Source organism: Erinaceus europaeus, chromosome 9, assembly GCF_950295315.1.
Source record: "Erinaceus europaeus chromosome 9, mEriEur2.1, whole genome shotgun sequence".
NCBI lineage: Eukaryota > Metazoa > Chordata > Mammalia > Eulipotyphla > Erinaceidae > Erinaceus > Erinaceus europaeus.
The window spans coordinates 6,139,351-6,156,542 of NC_080170.1; the positions used below are offsets into that span (position 1 = coordinate 6,139,351).

A 17,192-nucleotide genomic window follows, 5' to 3' on the forward strand; every position below is an offset into this window, starting at 1 on the left:
GGGGTCGGCGGGAACTCTTGTATTTTTTAAAAAAATATTTCCAGTTCTTTAAAAAATTTTCATATATATATTTTTTATTTTGACAGGACAGAGAGAAAGTGAGAAGGGGGTGGGAGATAGAGAGGGAGAGAAATTGAGAGTGGCTTGGGGGGGTGATAGAAAGGGACAAATGAGCTGGGTGGTGGCACACCTGGTTAGTTCTGTGACGCAGAGGTGCAGTGAGAGGGGCAGGGAAGTCTCTCTGACGTGACCCCCAGAGCCTGGGGCTGGCCTTCGCTGCCCAGTGGTGAAGCAGCCTGGGTGAATGAATCTCAAGAGAGGAATGGACGCTGGCCCTGGCACCTTAGACATAAACAAATATCTCTCTGTCTCTCTGTTTTATTATTATTATTAAGAGCATGTGGTACGAAGCACAAGGACCTGTGCAAGCTGGGTTCGAGCCCCCACTCCCCACCTGCAAGGGGGAAGGTTCACAAGTAGCAAAGCAGGTCTGCAGGTGTCTGTCTTTCTCTCCTTCTCTGTCTCTCCCTCCTCTCTCAATTTCTCTCTGTCCTATTCAATAAAAAAAGGAAAAAAATAGCTTCCAGGAACAGTGGCTTTGTCCCGCTGAGCCTGAGTGATAAGCCTGGAGGAAAAAAAAAAAAAGAGTGTGTGTGTGTGTGTGTGTGTGTGTGTGTGTGTGTGTGGTGAAGGATAAGGACACCTGCAGCCCTGCTTCACTACTTGGGAAATGTCTTCTCTGCCGTGGGGCCAGGGAACTTGCACTTGGGTCCTTGTGCCTTATAACCTGTGTTCTCTACCAGGTGCGCCACTGCCCAGACCCCTGGACTTGGTACTTTTACCAGACGTGTCTACCTCCTTAAAGTAGTGTTTGGGGACAGGAATCAGCCCACCCGGGAGAGCACGCACTTCACCCTGCACAAAGGCCCAGGCCTGAGGCCCTGGCAACCTTGGCGGTGCACCAGGGGAAGCTCCGTGAATGGTGGGCTGGTGCTGTGGGGTGGCTCCTTCCTGACCTCGGAAACTAAAGGAAAATAACTCCTCCTGGGGCGGTGGAACTGCACATACTTGAGACCCCAGAGGACAAAATAATAATAATAATAATAATAATAATAATAAGTCTTTGCAGGCACCCTATGGAGTCCCTCACTTTACAGATGAAGGCAGCAAGCAAAGATGCTGGAGAGAGAAGGCTGGGTCTCTATGCCCTCTCCTCTCTCTATTTTATTTTAATTTTTTAATTATATTTATTTATTTATTGGATAGAGACTGCCAGAAATCAAGAGGGAAGGAGGAGATGGGGGGAGGAGGAGAGACCATCCTGCTTCACCACTTGCAAAGCATTCCCTCTGCAGGAGGGGGCCAGGGACTCGAACCCAGGTCGTTGTGCACTATAACATGTGTGCCCAGCCAGGTGCACCACCACCAGGCCCCTCTTTCAAATATATATATTTTAATTTTTTTATCTTTATTTTTTTGGATAGAAACAGCCAGAAATCGAGGAGGGAGATAGAGAGAGAGAGAGAGAGAGACAGAGAGACACCTGCAACCCTGCTTCACCACTCGTGAAGCTTTCCCTCTGCAGGTGGGGACCAGGGGCTCAAACCTGGGCCCTTGTGCACTGTAACCTGTGTGCTCAGCCAGGTGTGCCACCACCCAGCCCCTCAAACATATTTCAATTTATAAATTATTGAATAGAGACAGGGAGAAATTGAGAGGGGACAGAAAGGTAGAGAGGGAGAGAGACATCTGCAGCCCTGCTTCACCACTTGTGAAGCGTCTCCCCCTGCAGGTGGGGACCAGGGACTTGAACCCGGGTCCTTGTGCAGTGTAGTATGTGCGCTTAACCAGGTGCACCACTGCCTGATTTCAGCCACCAAGTTGCAGATGCTACCATGACTCATCCTGACTTCTCTGGGCAGACAGCCTCACCAGCGTGTCCTGGAAACTCACTTCTCCAGAGCCCTGCCCCACTAGGGAAAGATAGAAACAGGCTGGAGGGCATGAACCTAACTGCCAGCACCCATGTCCAGTGGGGAAGCAATTACAGAAGCCAGGCCCTTTCCACCTTCAGCTCCCCACAAAGAATTTTGGCTCATACTCCCAATGGCGGGGGGGGGGGGGAGATGACCAGAGAGCCACTCCACAAAATGGGTAAGATATAAAGCAAGACAAAATGATTAATAAACAGGAACCCACAGGTCGGAATAGAGCAGGCGAGAACAGGGGTTTCAGTGTGTGTAGAAGCCAGGAAATCTATTTTAGGGATGTTCTTAGGGGCCTGTGCCGGTGGATTAAAAATACCGTCTGGTTTTCAAGCTCTTTGTCTGGGGGGTTCTCACTGTTGTTTGTTCGTAAGCAACTGCAGAGACAGTCTGTCAGCCCAGCAGTGAGGGTTTGCTAATGAGGCTCCAGACAGATGCTCTGCGTTCACAGAGATGACAGACGCGGCCACTCGGCCTTGCCGGAAGCCTTTCACAGGCCGGCGGGCTCCCTGCAGCCTTCAGTCCAGCCCCACCGAGGCTTGTTTAGTTGGGACTGTGTGCCAGGTGGGTTTCTGCTCATTGCATCATTTTTGGATATTTCTGGAAAAACAAAACAAAACAAAAACAAACCTCTGTTAAACAGTCCTCCCCTGGACCTATCTGTGTGCTAGTGAGTTAAACTTGTGCTGTGCCTCCCTTCAAGTGCTGCCAGTCGAGCTGTGGATATTTGAGGGTGCTTGCCAGCATCTTCTGTGTCCTCCCATCAGGGGTTGAAAGCACATGTGTGATGGTGGGGCCCAGGTGTGTCACAAGTGACACGCTGTGCACAGAGGCTGTGGACCCCGCTCTGTCTGCTGGGACCCTCTGTCTCTCACTGCAGGTCAGCCACTGCCACAGGGGAGCGCCGGCACTACCGTGAGCCTCCTGGTTTTGGGAGAGCAAGGAGACTTACATCTTCATACAAAATGCCTATGTATTTGTTTATTATTTTTATTTGATTTCATTTTGATTTCTTTGAGATCTTGTCCCCAATTCAGTAGACGGGACTGGCAGGGACTCCCAAACTCTACTGTCTTGTCAGTTACTTTTTTTTTAATCAGGGAATTAATGCTTTACATTCAACAGTAAATACAGTAGTTTGTACATGCATAACATTTCCCAGTTTTCCACATAAGAATACAACCCCCACTAGGTCCTCTGTCATCCTTCTTGGATCTGTTTTCTCTCCCCACCCACCCACCCCAGAGTCTTTTACTTTGGTGCGATACGCCAATTTCAGTTCAGGTTCTACTTGTGTTTTCTCTTCTGATCTCGTTTTTCAACGTCTGCCTGAGAGTGAGACCATCCCATATTCATCCCACATCTCATCATCATAGTTACTTTTTAAAAGCAAAAGGTTATTTATTTATTACTGGATGGAGACAGAGAGAAATTGAGAGAGGAGGGGAAGATGGAAAAGGAGAGACAAGGGGCCAGGCGATGGCACAGCAGGCTAAGTGCACGTGCCTTGAAGCACATGGATTCCCGTTCGAGCCCCTGGCTCCCCACCTGCAGGGGAGTCGCTTCACAGGCAGTGAAGCAGGTCTGCAGGTGTCTGTCTTTCTCTCCTCCCTCTCTGTCTTTCTCTCCTCTCTCAATTTCTCTCTGTCCTGTCCAACAACAATGGCAATAGCAAAAGTAACAACAACAAGGTCAAGAAAAATGGGGGAAAAATGGCTTCCAGGAGCAGTGGATTCGTAGTGCAGGCACTGAGCCCCAGAAATAACCCTGGAAGCAAAAAAAAGAAAGAAAGAAAGAAAGAAAGAAAGAAAGAAAGAAAGAAAGAAAGAAAGGAAGGAAGAAAGAAAGAAAGAAAGGGAGAGACAGACCCCTGCAGCCCTGCTTCACCTCTCGTGAAACTTTCCCCCTGCAAGTGGAGACCGGGGACTTGAACCTGCATCCTTGTGCACTGTGATATGTGCGCTCAACCAGGTGTGCCACTGCCTAGCCCTTGCTGATGTTTTGTCTAAGACCTAAAGCAATTTGTAGTTCTTTCCACCATGCTTAGATACACACACACACACACACACAAACCATCTTGTAAGAGTTGAGACGTGACCTGTCTCTCTGCTTCCTCTTTGCAGACTGGTACAGGGGATACCTCATAAAGCACAAGATGGCACAGGTAAGGTTAACGGTCAGCTCCCTCTCACCACGGCCCTGCCACCCTCTCACCCACAGGGCCGGGCTCTCACCACTGCTCTCCAGGAAACAGGTCCTGCTCCTCCCTCACTGGGGCCTGTGCTGTCTGTTTCCTTAACTCTACGAGCCCTCTCCCTCCCTCCTTCCCTCCTACCATTCCTCTTCTCCTTCCGTCCTCCCTTCATATCGGCTCCCTCTCATCCTGCCTTTCTTCTTCTTTCTCCCCTTTCTTCCCCTCCCTTCCTCCGTCCTTTTTCCTTCTTCACTGGGGGATTGAACTCAGGATCTCCTCCTCCATGCATCCATCCTCACATTTTACTCTCTTTCTGACAGGGCATTTTTCCTCGGTCCTTCATCCACACCAAGGAGGTGACAGTGGAGAAAAGAAGGTACCTGTCCCTGTCCCTGCCTCCCCCCCCCCCTGGCTCCTCCCAGCATCCCCTCCGCTTCCTCCCGCTTGCTTTGCAAACCTGAAGGCTGCTCAGAGATCCATCCTCCTCCTCTGACGTCTGTGGCCCTTCTGTGCAGACATTCGAGTCTGCTTCAGTCTCCTTTCTGGATGGGGGAAGCTAATCCGAACTGCTTTGGGTTCAGATCTACTTGGTGGGGGGCGGATAAGGAAGTTTGGAGAATCAAACTTTCCCCTGGCAGCCGCCTGTGAAATGCATTCAAGTCCATCGATCCTGGATAAGGAGCCTGTGTGTGTGTGTGTGTGTGGGGGGGGGTATTAAAAAGAACACCCCTGGCATTTGCATAACATAATAGGTGAGGCTGAGGCCTTGGCAGGGCTGCAGCCACCCGCAGGCCCACCAGCACTGTATCTTGTTAGCACCTGGGTCTCACAGCATCTTCTCTCCCCCCATAGAAACGTGGAGAACATCATACCTGCGGAAATCCCTCTGGCCCAAGAAGTGACCATGACACTCTGGGAGTGGGGCGGCATCTGGAAGCAGCTCTACGTGGTGAGCCCTGCTCCCTGGGGTGGGACTGCCTGCAGCTCAGCTCAGAGGTGGAGCTCAGCCCTGAGCACAGCTGGCCTGGAACAGATCCTCTCACCTCTGAGGACAGCAGGCTCTTGAGGGTTTGGGTGAAACTTGCTGGGAGCCACGCAGGGACCTAGTGCCCAGGAAGTGCCAAAGGGAGAATGGTTTGACCCTTCTGTGCAAACATTTCAGTCCGCTAGACAACCACAGAAGTGATGCTTCCCACAGCACAGCTGGCCGCTCAGCTGGGGCATTCTGATTGGCTGGCCACTCAGCCGGGGCATTCTGATTGGCTGGGCTGCTGCTAAGGCCTTGAGAGAGACCATCCCAGTGTTTGAATTTAGGGTGACATTTGTCCTATTGTTCTTAGGAGCAGTTTTTTTTTTAAAGTGATTTAATAATGATCAACAAGCCTATAAGATCACAGGGGTACAATTCCACACAGTGTCCACCACCAGAGTTCGGTGTCCCATCCCCTCCATTGGAAGCTTCCATACTCTTTTTTTTCTTTTAATTCTTTATTGGGGAATTGATGTTTTACATTCGACAGTAAATACAATAGTTTGTACATGCATAACACTTCCCAGTTTTCCGTATAACGATACAACCCCCACTAGGTCCCCTGTCATCCTTTTGCTTTCCTATTCTTTATCCCTCTGGGAGTATGATCATCATGGGGAGCAGAAAGTGGGAGTTATGGCTTCTGTAATTGCTTCTCTGCTGCACATGGGCATTGGCAGGTCGATCCCTAATCCCAGCCTGTCTCTCTCTTTCCCTGGTGGGGCCGGGCTCTGGGGAGGGGAGGTTCTGGGACACACTGGTGGGGTCCTCTGTGCAGGGGAGTCCCGATGATTCTGAGCCTGCAGAAACAGGGCATACTTCTCCCCATTATGCCTCTCCCCACATGGAAGCAAATCTCATTGTCAGCCCCCCCCTCCCCCGGGGCTTCTGAAGTTCCCTAAGGAAAGCCGTGGGCACAGGACACTATGAAGTTGAGCGTGGAAGTGTCAGTGTGTGTTCTGACACCTTGCACACCTGCTGGTACACACCTGCCTTTGTGGACACCCTGTCCTCGCTGGGTCCACATGCATCCCAGCAGCATCAGAAGCCTGAGTAGTGCAATCTTCTCTCTCTCTCTCTCTCTTTCCTCCAAGGTTATCACAGTGATTCCATACTGGCATTACAAATCCACTGTTCCTGGAGGCCATTTTTCCCCATTTTATTGGACAGAACAAAGAGAAGTTGAAAGAGAAGGCAGGTGGGGTGGGGGAAGAGAGACACCTGTTTCACCACTCGTGACGCTTCTCCCCTGCGGGTGGGGAGTAGGGGATCAAACTGGGGTCCTTGTGCAGGTCTTTGCACTTAGTACTATGTGCACTTAACTGGGTGTGCCACCTCCCAGCCCACTACTATCTCTGTCATTAAAAATAAATAAATAGACTATAGATCACCAGGAGTCGGGCAGTAGCACAGCGGGTTAAGTGCATGTGGTGAGAAGCACAAGGACCAGCATAAGGATTCTGGTTCGAGCCCCCAGCTCCCCACCTGCAGGGGAGTCGCTTTACAGGCGGTGAAGCAGGTTTGCAGGTGTCTGTCTTTCTCTCCCCTCTCTGTCTTCCCCTCCTCTCTCCATTTCTCTCTGTCCTATCCAACAACGACGACATCAATAACTACAACAATAAATCAACAGGGGCAACAAAAGAAAATAAATAAATAAATAAATATTTAAAAAAAGAATAAAGACCAGCATCCTACCCCTTTGCAAATGGAAACGGAGAGCCCCCCTCCCCCCACGCCCGCCCCCCCTACTAGGGCCCTGAGCAGGCAGGTGCCCTGGCTTTCCCAAGGTCTGCACATCCTGCCCCCACCTTCAGTGCTGGTGAGGACAGCTATTTCCTGTTGTCTGTCCCGCAGGCCAGCAAGAAGGAGCGCTTCCTGCAGGTGGAGTCCATGTTGTATGACCTGATGGAGTGGCGGTCCCAGCTGCTCTCGGGGACTCTGCCCAAGGACGAGCTCAAGGAGCTGAAGCAGAAAGTCACCTCCAAGATCGACTACGGCAACAAGTAACTTCTCCCTTCCTTCCTTCCTTCCTTCCTTCCTTCCTTCCTTCCTTCCTCTCTGGAGACTAGCTTCCTTCTCTCCCATCGCCTCTTCCTCCCATCCCTATCTCCTCTCCTCCCCAGAAGTCAGGCTTCACTTTGATTTTGATTTATTTTATTTTATTTTTATTATCTTCATTTATTCCTAGAGACAGCCAGAAACTGAGAGGGAAGGGGGTGATAGAGAGGGAGAGAGGCAGAAAGAGACCTGCAGCCCTGCTTCACCACTTGCAAAGCTTTCCCCCTGCAGGTTCCGGGGACTGAGTGCTGGAACCCGGTCCTTGTGCGCATTGTTATACGTGCGCTCAACCAGGCGTGACACCACCCGGCCCTGCCTGGTTTCATTTTTAGATGTTTCATTTTGCCACTTTCTATCTGGGCAATGGCTGTCACCAGTGGCTGCTTCTCTGTCTTTGCCTTCACCCCCAGGGGCCAGAGCTGGCAGGCGGGGACAGACAGGCATACGCAGTGTTCTTATGGGCTGGGAGGCCGAGGACACTCATTGAACCTACTTCCCTAGGGCTGGGCCAGTCATACTGGCTGACTTTGGTTTAGTTCTCATCTCATTACTGCCTCTAACAAACTCCCCCTGAAGCCCCAGTGTGAAGTGGGAAGTCCCCCCGCCCCCTACCCCCAAATGCCCTAAACCACGTGCCACCCGTCAGCAGGTAGGAACAGCCATAGACATGACATGATTTCTCAACAGTCAATGCTGGCATCTGGATGCTGTAAAGTTACTAGAACCTTTTTTTTCTCTTTATTGGGGATTACTGGTTTACAGGCGATAGTAAAATACAGCAGTTTGTGCATGTGTAACATTTCTCAGTTTTCCACATAACACTCGTAACTCCCCCACCTAGGTCCCCCTCTGCCATCATGCTCCAGGACCTGAGCCCTCCCCCCACCACCCTAGAGTTTTTTACTTTGGTGCAATATACCAAACCCAGTCCAAGTTTTGCTTTGTGTTTCCCCTTCTGTTCTTACCTTTCAACTTCTGTCCATGAGTGAGATCACCCCATATTCACCCTTCTCTTTCTGGCTTATCTCACTTCACATTATTCCTTCAAGCTCCATCCAAGATGAGGTGAAGAAAGTGAACTCACCATTTTTAATAGCTGAGTAGTATTCCGTTGTGTATTATAGACCACAACTATCTCAGCCACTCAACTGTTGTTGGACACCTGGGTTACTCCCAGGTGTAGGCTCTTACACATTGTGCTGCTATGAACATAGGTGTACACAGATCTTTCTGGATGGCAGGACACATTTTTGATTCAGGAAAACCCACTGATGACAGAGGTGATGATAATATTCAAACTAAGCCTTAATCCAAGTTTGATGTGCATGAAGCCAGACATGTTTTCATTTAATTTTTTACAAGTGATTTAATAATGAGCAGGATTGTAAGATAACGGGAGTACAGTTCCACACAGTTCCCATCATCAGAGTTCTGTATCCCATCCCCTCCATTAGAAGCTTCCCTGTTCCTTATCCCTCTGGGAGTTTGGACCAAAGATCTTTATGGGGTAAAGAAGGTGGAAAGTTTGGCTTCTGTAATTCCTTCTCCTCTGAGCATGGACATTGGTAGGTGGGTCCACACCCCCAGCCTGTTTCTGTCTTTCCCTAGTGGGGCAGAACTCTGGAGAGGGAAGGTTCCAGGATACAATGGTAAGGTTGTCTGCCCAGGAAAATCAGAATGGCACCATGGTAGCATCTCCAACTTGGTAGCTGAAAGGTAGTAAGATACAAAGCAAAACAAATCGCTTAATAAGCAGGAACTCGAACATAAGAATAGAACAGACAGAACCAAGAGTCTTTGTGTGGGAAGCAACTAGGAAGTCCATTTTAGTTATGTTCACAGGGGCCCATGACTTTAGTAACTTCTTCCTGAGCCCGATGATAGCTGTGGCTATGTTGTTTGAGTTCAGACCAGCAGGGATGCAGAGATCACACAGGCTCCTGTGCTAGATATGAATGGACATGGGTCAGATGGATGGGCTTAACAGCTAATGGCATTTATATACTTTCCCCATATTTGGGAGCTACTCTCTGCCCTGATCCGGCTTTCTAGTCCTATTCTCAATTCTGACACCATCTCCCCGCACACAGAGAGTAGATGGCAGGACAGGATTCCGGAATCCTGGGGGGACATCTGGCTGCGGAGCCCCAGGGCCTCTGTGTTGCCTGGGGTTGGGGGTGGGAGGGGGTGTCTGAAAACTGGAAAGGCTGCCCCTTCCTCCTGGGAACTAGAGCTCATGTGGGATTGGCCTGGCTTCCTACCAGGTGCTGAGATTCTAGGTACCAAAGTCCCTGTCCATGGAGGCCTGGTCCAGTTAGGAGTGAGCTGCAAGTCAACTTTAGCCTTGTGCTGTGCTGAGTCCAATGACTTAGGAAGCAAGAATGCTTCTTTGTTCATGGAATTCAAGGGAGACTTCCTGGAAGAGGTGACTCCAAGCAGAATTTTGTAAAACATAAAGAGAATTGGGAATTCTTGGCTGTCAAGAAGGATAGATAGCATAAGGGAGGGTCCAGAAGAGGATGGCAGCAGGTTCAAGGGCCACCAGAATGCCTAAGGGCTGCAGAGGGGGCAGAGAGGGGCCCATCTGATGAGGAAGAAAAGGCATTTCCCACCAGCCAAGGCTCTCTGGTCCCTGTCCTGTGTGCGAGGAAGAGGAATCAGGAGAAAGCCAGTCGAGGCAGCTCACAACTGTGCCCTATTCCTGGAGTACAGGTTCCCTGCTGGCAGTCGGCCGGCCTGCCCGTGAAGGCTCAGGACTCACTTCCCCCCAAAGAGACAGTCAGGCTTTGCCAGGCAGCTGCTGCTCTCCCCATGCCGGCATTCTAGCTGAGCAGAGCTGCAGCTGGGAGTGTGATGGTTGTGAGTGTGTGTGGGGGTGGAGGGCGCAGGGGTTTTTATTCTTCACAGCCATGACATCTGGAAACGTGAGTTGTCATTTTCCTGCGAGGAGCTCTTGAGAATCAGGACCATGGGTGGAAGAGATGGCCACTGCTTACAGAAAGCTTTCTCTGATTTCCCGGGTTGGGTTGAGTGGTTTTGATAGCCTTCTGGGTACGAATCCATTGCTCCTGGCAGCCATTTACCACCACCACCACCCCCATTTATTGGCTAGGACAAAGAGAATTTGAGACAGGAGGTAGAGATAGAGAAGGAGAGAGAGAGAAAGAGAGAGAGAGAGAGAAAGAGAGAGAGAGAGAGGGAAAACTTGCAAACCTGTTTTGCCACTTGTGAAGTGGGAGCCCGGGGCTCGAACCCAGATCCTTGCTCAGGTCCTTGCACTTAGTACTGTGCGCACTTAACTGGGTACACCACCACCCTGCCCCACAGTTGCCTCCTTACTGCCCTGTCTCCCCTGCTTGCTGGGAGCTGCACCCCCCCAGATGTGACTGTCTAGTTCATGCTGTGTGCTAGGGCCAGGTCTCTGCATGGTAGTGCTCCTCCGTGAGTGAGAAGGGGATGAGGGCTGGGAAAGAGGAGAGGAGGAAGAGGAAGAGGAGGAGGAGGAAGGGGAGAAGGAGGAGGAAGGGGAGGAGGAGGAGGAAGGGGAGGAGGAGATAGAGGCAGAGGAAAAGGAGGAGGTGTAGGAGGAGGAGGAAGAGGAGGAAGAGGAGGAGTGCTCACTCTGCCTGTCTCCCAGCCCAGTCCAGCCAATACTTCCAGTTTCTGTCCATTTGCTTTGGGGAAGTGAGAGCTCAAGGCCCCAGGCGAGGGCCCCCTGGCTTCCGTGCTCCCTTTCCTGGCGATTTCTGCTGGAGGGAAGGAAGCCTGGGCAGTGTTAGTCAGTTAGTTAGTACTGTGTGGTGGTGAGGCAGGAGAGGACTTGATGGGACCAACCTCGGCCTCCCCCACCTCCGTCCTCTGTCCACACTCGCCTCCTCTGCTGACACACACACACACTGACAACACGCCCTCGAGCGCTGCTCTCCCCCAGCTGCTGTCCCGAGTCCTTCGCACTGAGGGGCCCAACCAAGTCTCCTAGCAGCTCGGTGAGGCAGGCACTGTTGTCATCTCTTTGCTCAGAAGGGGAAACTGAGGCACGGGAAAGGATGAGGCCCTTTTACCCAGGATGCTTCTGATTTTGCCGCAGGCAGCCCAGCAGCTCACACACTGACCACTGCACCGCTGCCATGCCAGGAATGAGAGGATTGGGAGGGGAGCAGGGAGGAGATAGGCTCTCCAGCAGGGAGTTAGGCTGGTGGGGAAGAGACAGCAGGGCCGGGGGCTGGGGGGGTGGAGGAGGCAGCAGGAGGGAGGGAGGCAGGGTCTGATTAGACTTAGAAATCAAAGAGAGAGAGAGAGAAACAGAGACACAGACTGACAGACAAGGAGGAACATAGAGAGGGGAGGCAGGCCGGCCATGGCCAAGGGAAGTCTGGCTTTGCCCACAGGAAACTGGGACTCCTACCAGGAGCCTTTAGTGTTGTGTTTTCCTTAACCATTGTCTAACGTGGGTCAGTGACATAGTCACTTGGTTGGGCACCTGCTGCCTCATGTGCACAGAGTTCCAGCCCCTGGTCCACCCGCCCGGGAGTGCTGCAGCTCTGGAGGAAGCCTTGGTGGCATGAGGCCTTTCCCGCCCTTGGTTTTCCCTCCGTCAGAAAAAGTGGGCCTGGAGACAAAGACAAATAATATAATGGTCACTGTGGTGATGATTGTGGGGTTGGGGGGGATGGTCATGATGGTGGTGGGGATGGTGGTGATGGTGGTGCCAAGATGCTTCTCCCTGAGGTCCTAAAAGGAGTCAGCCGCCCCTGACTAATCCTCACGCCCCATCTCTGCATTTCAGAATCCTTGAGCTTGACCTGATCGTCAGAGATGAAGACGGGAATATCTTGGACCCTGATAACACCAGCGTCATCAGCTTGTTCCATGCACACGAGGAGGCGACGGATAAAATCACAGAGCGCATCAAGGAAGAAATGGTGAGCTCTGTGGTAGGGTCTTTGGCTAAGTGAGGCAGGCACGGAGCGTGTCAGCAGCCTGGGATAACAGGCTGGTGACCCAGGCTGCCTGTGATGCCAAGCACATCTGCCCCGTGGCCCGGGGTGACCGGCAGCCACACGCAGCTCCCTGCACTTCTGTGCTCTGAGCTGGAATCCACGCGGAATCCGTCCCTCCCGGAGCTTAATGGCAGGCTCATGTCCTGTGGCTCACATCCTGTGGCTCACATCCTGTGGCTCACGTCCTGTGACTCACGTCCTGTGACTGATGTTCTGTGGCTCACGTCCTGTGGCTCACGTCCTGTGGCTCACATCCTGTGGCTCACCTCCTGTGGCTCACATCTTATGGCTCACATCCTGTGGCTCACGTCCTGTGGCTCACGTCCTGTGGCTCACGTCCTGTGACTCACGTCCTGTGGCTCACATCCTATGTCTCACATCCTATGTCTCACGTCCTGTGGCTCACATCCTGTGACTCACGTCCTGTGGCTCACGTCCTGTGGCTCATGTCCTATGGCTCACATCTTATGGCTCACATCCTGTGGCTTATGTCCTGTGGCTCATGTCCTGTGGCTCACATCTTGTGGCTCACGTCCTATGGCTCACATCTTATGGCTCACATCCTGTGGCTCACATCCTGTGGCTCATGTCCTGTGGCTCACGTCCTGTGGCTCACGTCCTGTGGCTCACGTCCTGTGACTCACATCCTGTGGCTCACTTCCTGTGGCTCACGTCCTGTGGCTCACTTCCTGTGGCTCACTTCCTGTGGCTCACGTCCTGTGGCTCATGTCCTGTGGCTCACATCTTGTGGCTCACGTCCTATGGCTCACATCTTATGGCTCACATCCTGTGGCTCACGTCCTGTGGCTCACGTCCTGTGGCTCACGTCCTGTGGCTCACATCCTATGTCTCACGTCCTGTGGCTCACGTCCTGTGACTCACGTCCTGTGGCTCACGTCCTGTGGCTCACGTCCTGTGGCTCACGTCCTGTGACTCACATCCTGTGGCTCACGTCCTGTGGCTCACTTCCTGTGGCTCACGTCCTGTGGCTCACTTCCTGTGGCTCACTTCCTGTGGCTCACGTCCTGTGGCTCATGTCCTATTCCTGACCAGTGCTACTCTACTCACCTTCTGTTGAACATCTTAGCAGTTTCCAGTTTGGAACCATTTCAACCAATGCTGCTGTGAATATTTACATAGAGATCCTTTGTGGATATATGTTTTCATTCTTTTTTTGGGGGGGATTAATATGTAGCAGTAGGGTTGATTGATTATAGCATAAATATATGTTCAGATTTTCCAGGGACTGTCCAACTATTTCCCCAGTGACTATATGATTTCCGTGGTTACCACCATCAGGAGATGAGGGCTTGAGTTGTTCTGCATTCTTGCCGACACTTGACTTTGTCAGTCTTTTACCTTTAGCTGTCCCAGTGGTTATGCAGTGGTTTCAGCGTGCATTTCCCGGATGGCAGGTGATCCTGAACACCTTATGTGCATACAGGCCTTGATCATTGGAGTCTTCTTTGCCCATTCATTGGGTTGGTTGACTTATCACTGGATTTGCAGACTTCTTTGTATATTGTGAATACAGATGTACATCCTCTCCCAGCACGACTGTTCTCTTGACCTGACCAAGCATGTCTTTCAAGCACCAGAGGTGTTGGCTTCGGTGACAAGCCCGTAAGCTCTTTCTCCTCTTCTAATTTGCTCTATGCACGGTGTTGACATTATAAGGAAGACTGAGTCAGAGAGGAAATTTCTCAAGATTGGAAAATAAAATTGCAAAGAGTCAAGAGTCACTCACTCCTGGGAGAGTTGGAGGTCATGCTAAGACCCTCCCGCAGAAATACAATGACCTCCCCCCCCCGACTTGCAGGGACATCTCTGCCTGGGCCTAAGGAATGCTAACCATCTCTGCCTTTCCCTCCTTCCTCCACCTGCCAGTCCAAAGACCAGCCCGACTATGGGATGTATTCCCGGATCTCCTCGTCTCCCACCCACAGCCTGTACGTCTTTGTGAGGAACTTTGTGTGCAGAATTGGCGAAGATGCCGAACTCTTCATGTCTCTCTACGACCCCAACAAGCAGACGGTCATAAGGTGGGTGTGTTAGTGTGGCGGCTTTTTTTTTTTTTTTTTTCTGTTTCCTCACTCAGGAGAGATTCTGGGTGGGAGAGGCTGAGAATGATGTGGAAAAGAGCTTCTTCCAGGACCTGGGAATATTACCTCATAGGGCTTCCCCCCCCCCCCAGTGGGCTGATCCTCTGAGGGTTTTGGTAAATAAGTCTTGGTAGCCAGAAGACAAGCAACAGTATGGCAGGATTCAGGCGGGGTGCAGACAGAGGACGCAGGGCTGCAGGTCCCCCTTGGTCCAGATGGGAAGATGTGCCCCTCGAGCTGGCCTCACTGTCCACCCTGCCCTCTCTGTGGGCAGCTCCTTGGTACCCTGTGAGCCCGTGTGTTCCTGTCTCTGATGAAAGACCACAGAGGCACAGGGCTGGGAGGTACTACCTGTGGCCCAGGCTGCTGCTGACACCCCTCCTGCAGCCCACGGCTCCCGGCTCCATTCGTGAGAGCGGAGGGAGTGAGCAGACCCCAGGCACTTCAGCTGAGGGAAGGGAGACGCTCCAGCTCCAGCTCCCTTTCGCGAGACGCCTTCAGGACCCTCCAGCTCCCTTTCGCGTGTGGTGTTGGGGCCTCATGCATGTTTGCACTCACCACTCCAAGTCACTTTCTCTGGGAGAGGGAGGGGGAGAGAGAGAGAGAGAACACGGCGGTGGAGCTTCCTCCAGTGCCACAGCACCGCCCGTGTGGTGCCAGGCTAGCCTGAGAGTGCTTCTTCGCAGGCACATGCTCTCTGGGTTGGAGAGAACTCGACCGGAGCCAACCTAGGCTGCTGCACGGGAAAGGGATCAGGAAATAGCCTAGCGAGAGAGAGACTCTGGAACTCGCAGGGGGGAACACACAATACCCTGCTGCGCTTACTGATCTGCCTTAAATACCTTCTGAGACAGAAGTGGTAGGGTGGAGAAAGGAAGTACTTGGGATAAGGGGGCGGAGTGAGAAGAGAGTGCGAACCAGTGGGGATTAAATGGTGGGGATCTAACCAGTGGGGATTAAACCAATGCCCTACAGGCTGGGCATGTCTCAGGTAAAACAGTGATTATGTAACTAGACCACAGCGTTAAGCAGTGGAGCAGAGGAGCTGGCATACTGCCCAACAGTGTGGCGCCCGGTAATGCAGGCCCCCTGCCCAGTGAGCTGTCTGACCTGAGAGTGACGCCCAGCAGTTGGGCCTTAGGGTGATCAGTGGAGTGGACACACAGCACCTGGTGAGTAGGGGGCTTTCACAGCCATGACTCTCCAGGGGACACTTGTGCAGTGTGCAGGGGGGCATCCATCTCAGAGCACCCAGCAGGGGCTCTGTCCTGGTCCCATTTAATCCCCATTACTCAGGACCATAGGGGGAGGAAGTATGTTCAAGGGGGTCACGCTTCTTGCCCGAAGTCACAGGTGTGTCTGAATGGCAGAACTGATGCGTCCAGGTGCGCCTGACTACAGATGAGCCTGTCCCCATGGGGACATCAGAGTCTAAGCACCACGACGGTGCGACGCTGTCCTTCAGAAGGAGTCTACACCTGGGTGTGGAAGAGCCAGTCAGCCCACCTGGCCAGACCCGAGTGCTCCTGCTCCCCTGGAGGGTACCTTGAGGTGATCCTCATGCCATCTCCCCTCTGTCCCCTTCCCGCTGCTCCCAGGCGACCTGTGACAGATGCTTGAGAGCACTCAGCTGCCCCTCTCTGCCACTCAGGAAGCCGGCGATCCCTCCTGACTGAGCTGGCAGTTGTGCCTGGTCACCCAGCCCATCTAAGTGACAGGTGGTCTGCTCTGGCTCTGGGGAGGGAGGGACAGACCAGCCAGGTGGCGGCAGGTCTGGGTGATGTGCTAGTGGTGCCGGGCTAGCTTTGCGGACGGGAGAAAGAGATGACCAGGGACTCATGGCTGAGTGGTACGCAGTTCAGTCTTTATTCATGTGGAACGCAGCGCAATCTAAGCTATCTCGAATCACAATCCTGTCCTTATATATCCTGAGATGGAAGAGTCAGGTCCGAAGAGGATGTACGTAGGATAGGGTGTGGGGAGAAGGAAAAAGCATGCAAAACAGTGAGGACTAAACCAATGTCCTGGAGGCAGGGTTGTGCTTTGTTAACAGCGGTGATGTAAATAGAATACAGTGTTCAGCAGGGGGATTAAACCAATGAAATAGAAGGGGTCTTAGAAGCAGAATTTAGAAGCAGACCAACAAGTGGGACATGGCTATGTGAGGAAGCTGCAGTGCCAGGGGCACAGGGCAGCCCTCAGGAGAGGGAGGGACACAGGGGCGGACAGAGCAGGGGGTACCCAGCAGCAAAGAGAGGCGGGACAGTGGGCAGCGGTTGGGGACAGCTGTTCAGTCCAGCACCATGGCTAGCTCCGGCCACTGCTCAAGTCCAGGATGTGGACAGGGCAGGGTGTGACTGGAGCTGGCTATTTACGTATTTGTTTGTTGGATAGAGACAGAGAAGGGAGAGAGAGAGACAGAAAGACACACAGAGAGAGACAGACAGAGACACAGAGAGAGAGATTGAGACCACAGCACCGAAGCTTCCTTCAGTGTGAAGGCCGGGCTGGAACCTGGGTTGAGCACACAGCAGAGCAGCACACCATCCCAGTGAGCAGTGAGCTATTCCACCAGCCCTGGACTTTTTTTTTCCTTTTTACCTCCAGGGTTTTATCACTGGGGCTCAGTGCTGGCACTACAAATCCACTGCACCTGGCAGCCATTTTCCCCCATTTTATTGGATAGGACAGAGAGAAATTGAGAGAGAAGGGGAGATGGAGAGGGAGAGAGAAAGAGAGACACCTGCAGACCTGCTTTGCCACTTGTGAAGTGTCCCCCCTGCAAGTGGGCAACGGGGCTCGAACCCGGATCCTTCCGAATAG

General features: G+C 52.3%; 1 protein-coding gene across 1 annotated transcript in view; it reads left to right on the forward strand.

Moving 5' to 3' along the window:
* Positions 1-17,192, forward strand: part of DOCK2 (dedicator of cytokinesis 2) — a 352,493-nt gene that overhangs the window by 37,133 nt on the left and 298,168 nt on the right. Inside the window, exons 3-8 of the mRNA XM_060197015.1 lie at positions 4,109-4,149; positions 4,500-4,555; positions 5,032-5,128; positions 7,064-7,212; positions 12,054-12,189; positions 14,155-14,309. Coding sequence (XP_060052998.1) covers positions 4,109-4,149; positions 4,500-4,555; positions 5,032-5,128; positions 7,064-7,212; positions 12,054-12,189; positions 14,155-14,309 — 634 coding nt within the window. The remainder of the gene's footprint in view (positions 1-4,108; positions 4,150-4,499; positions 4,556-5,031; positions 5,129-7,063; positions 7,213-12,053; positions 12,190-14,154; positions 14,310-17,192) is intronic.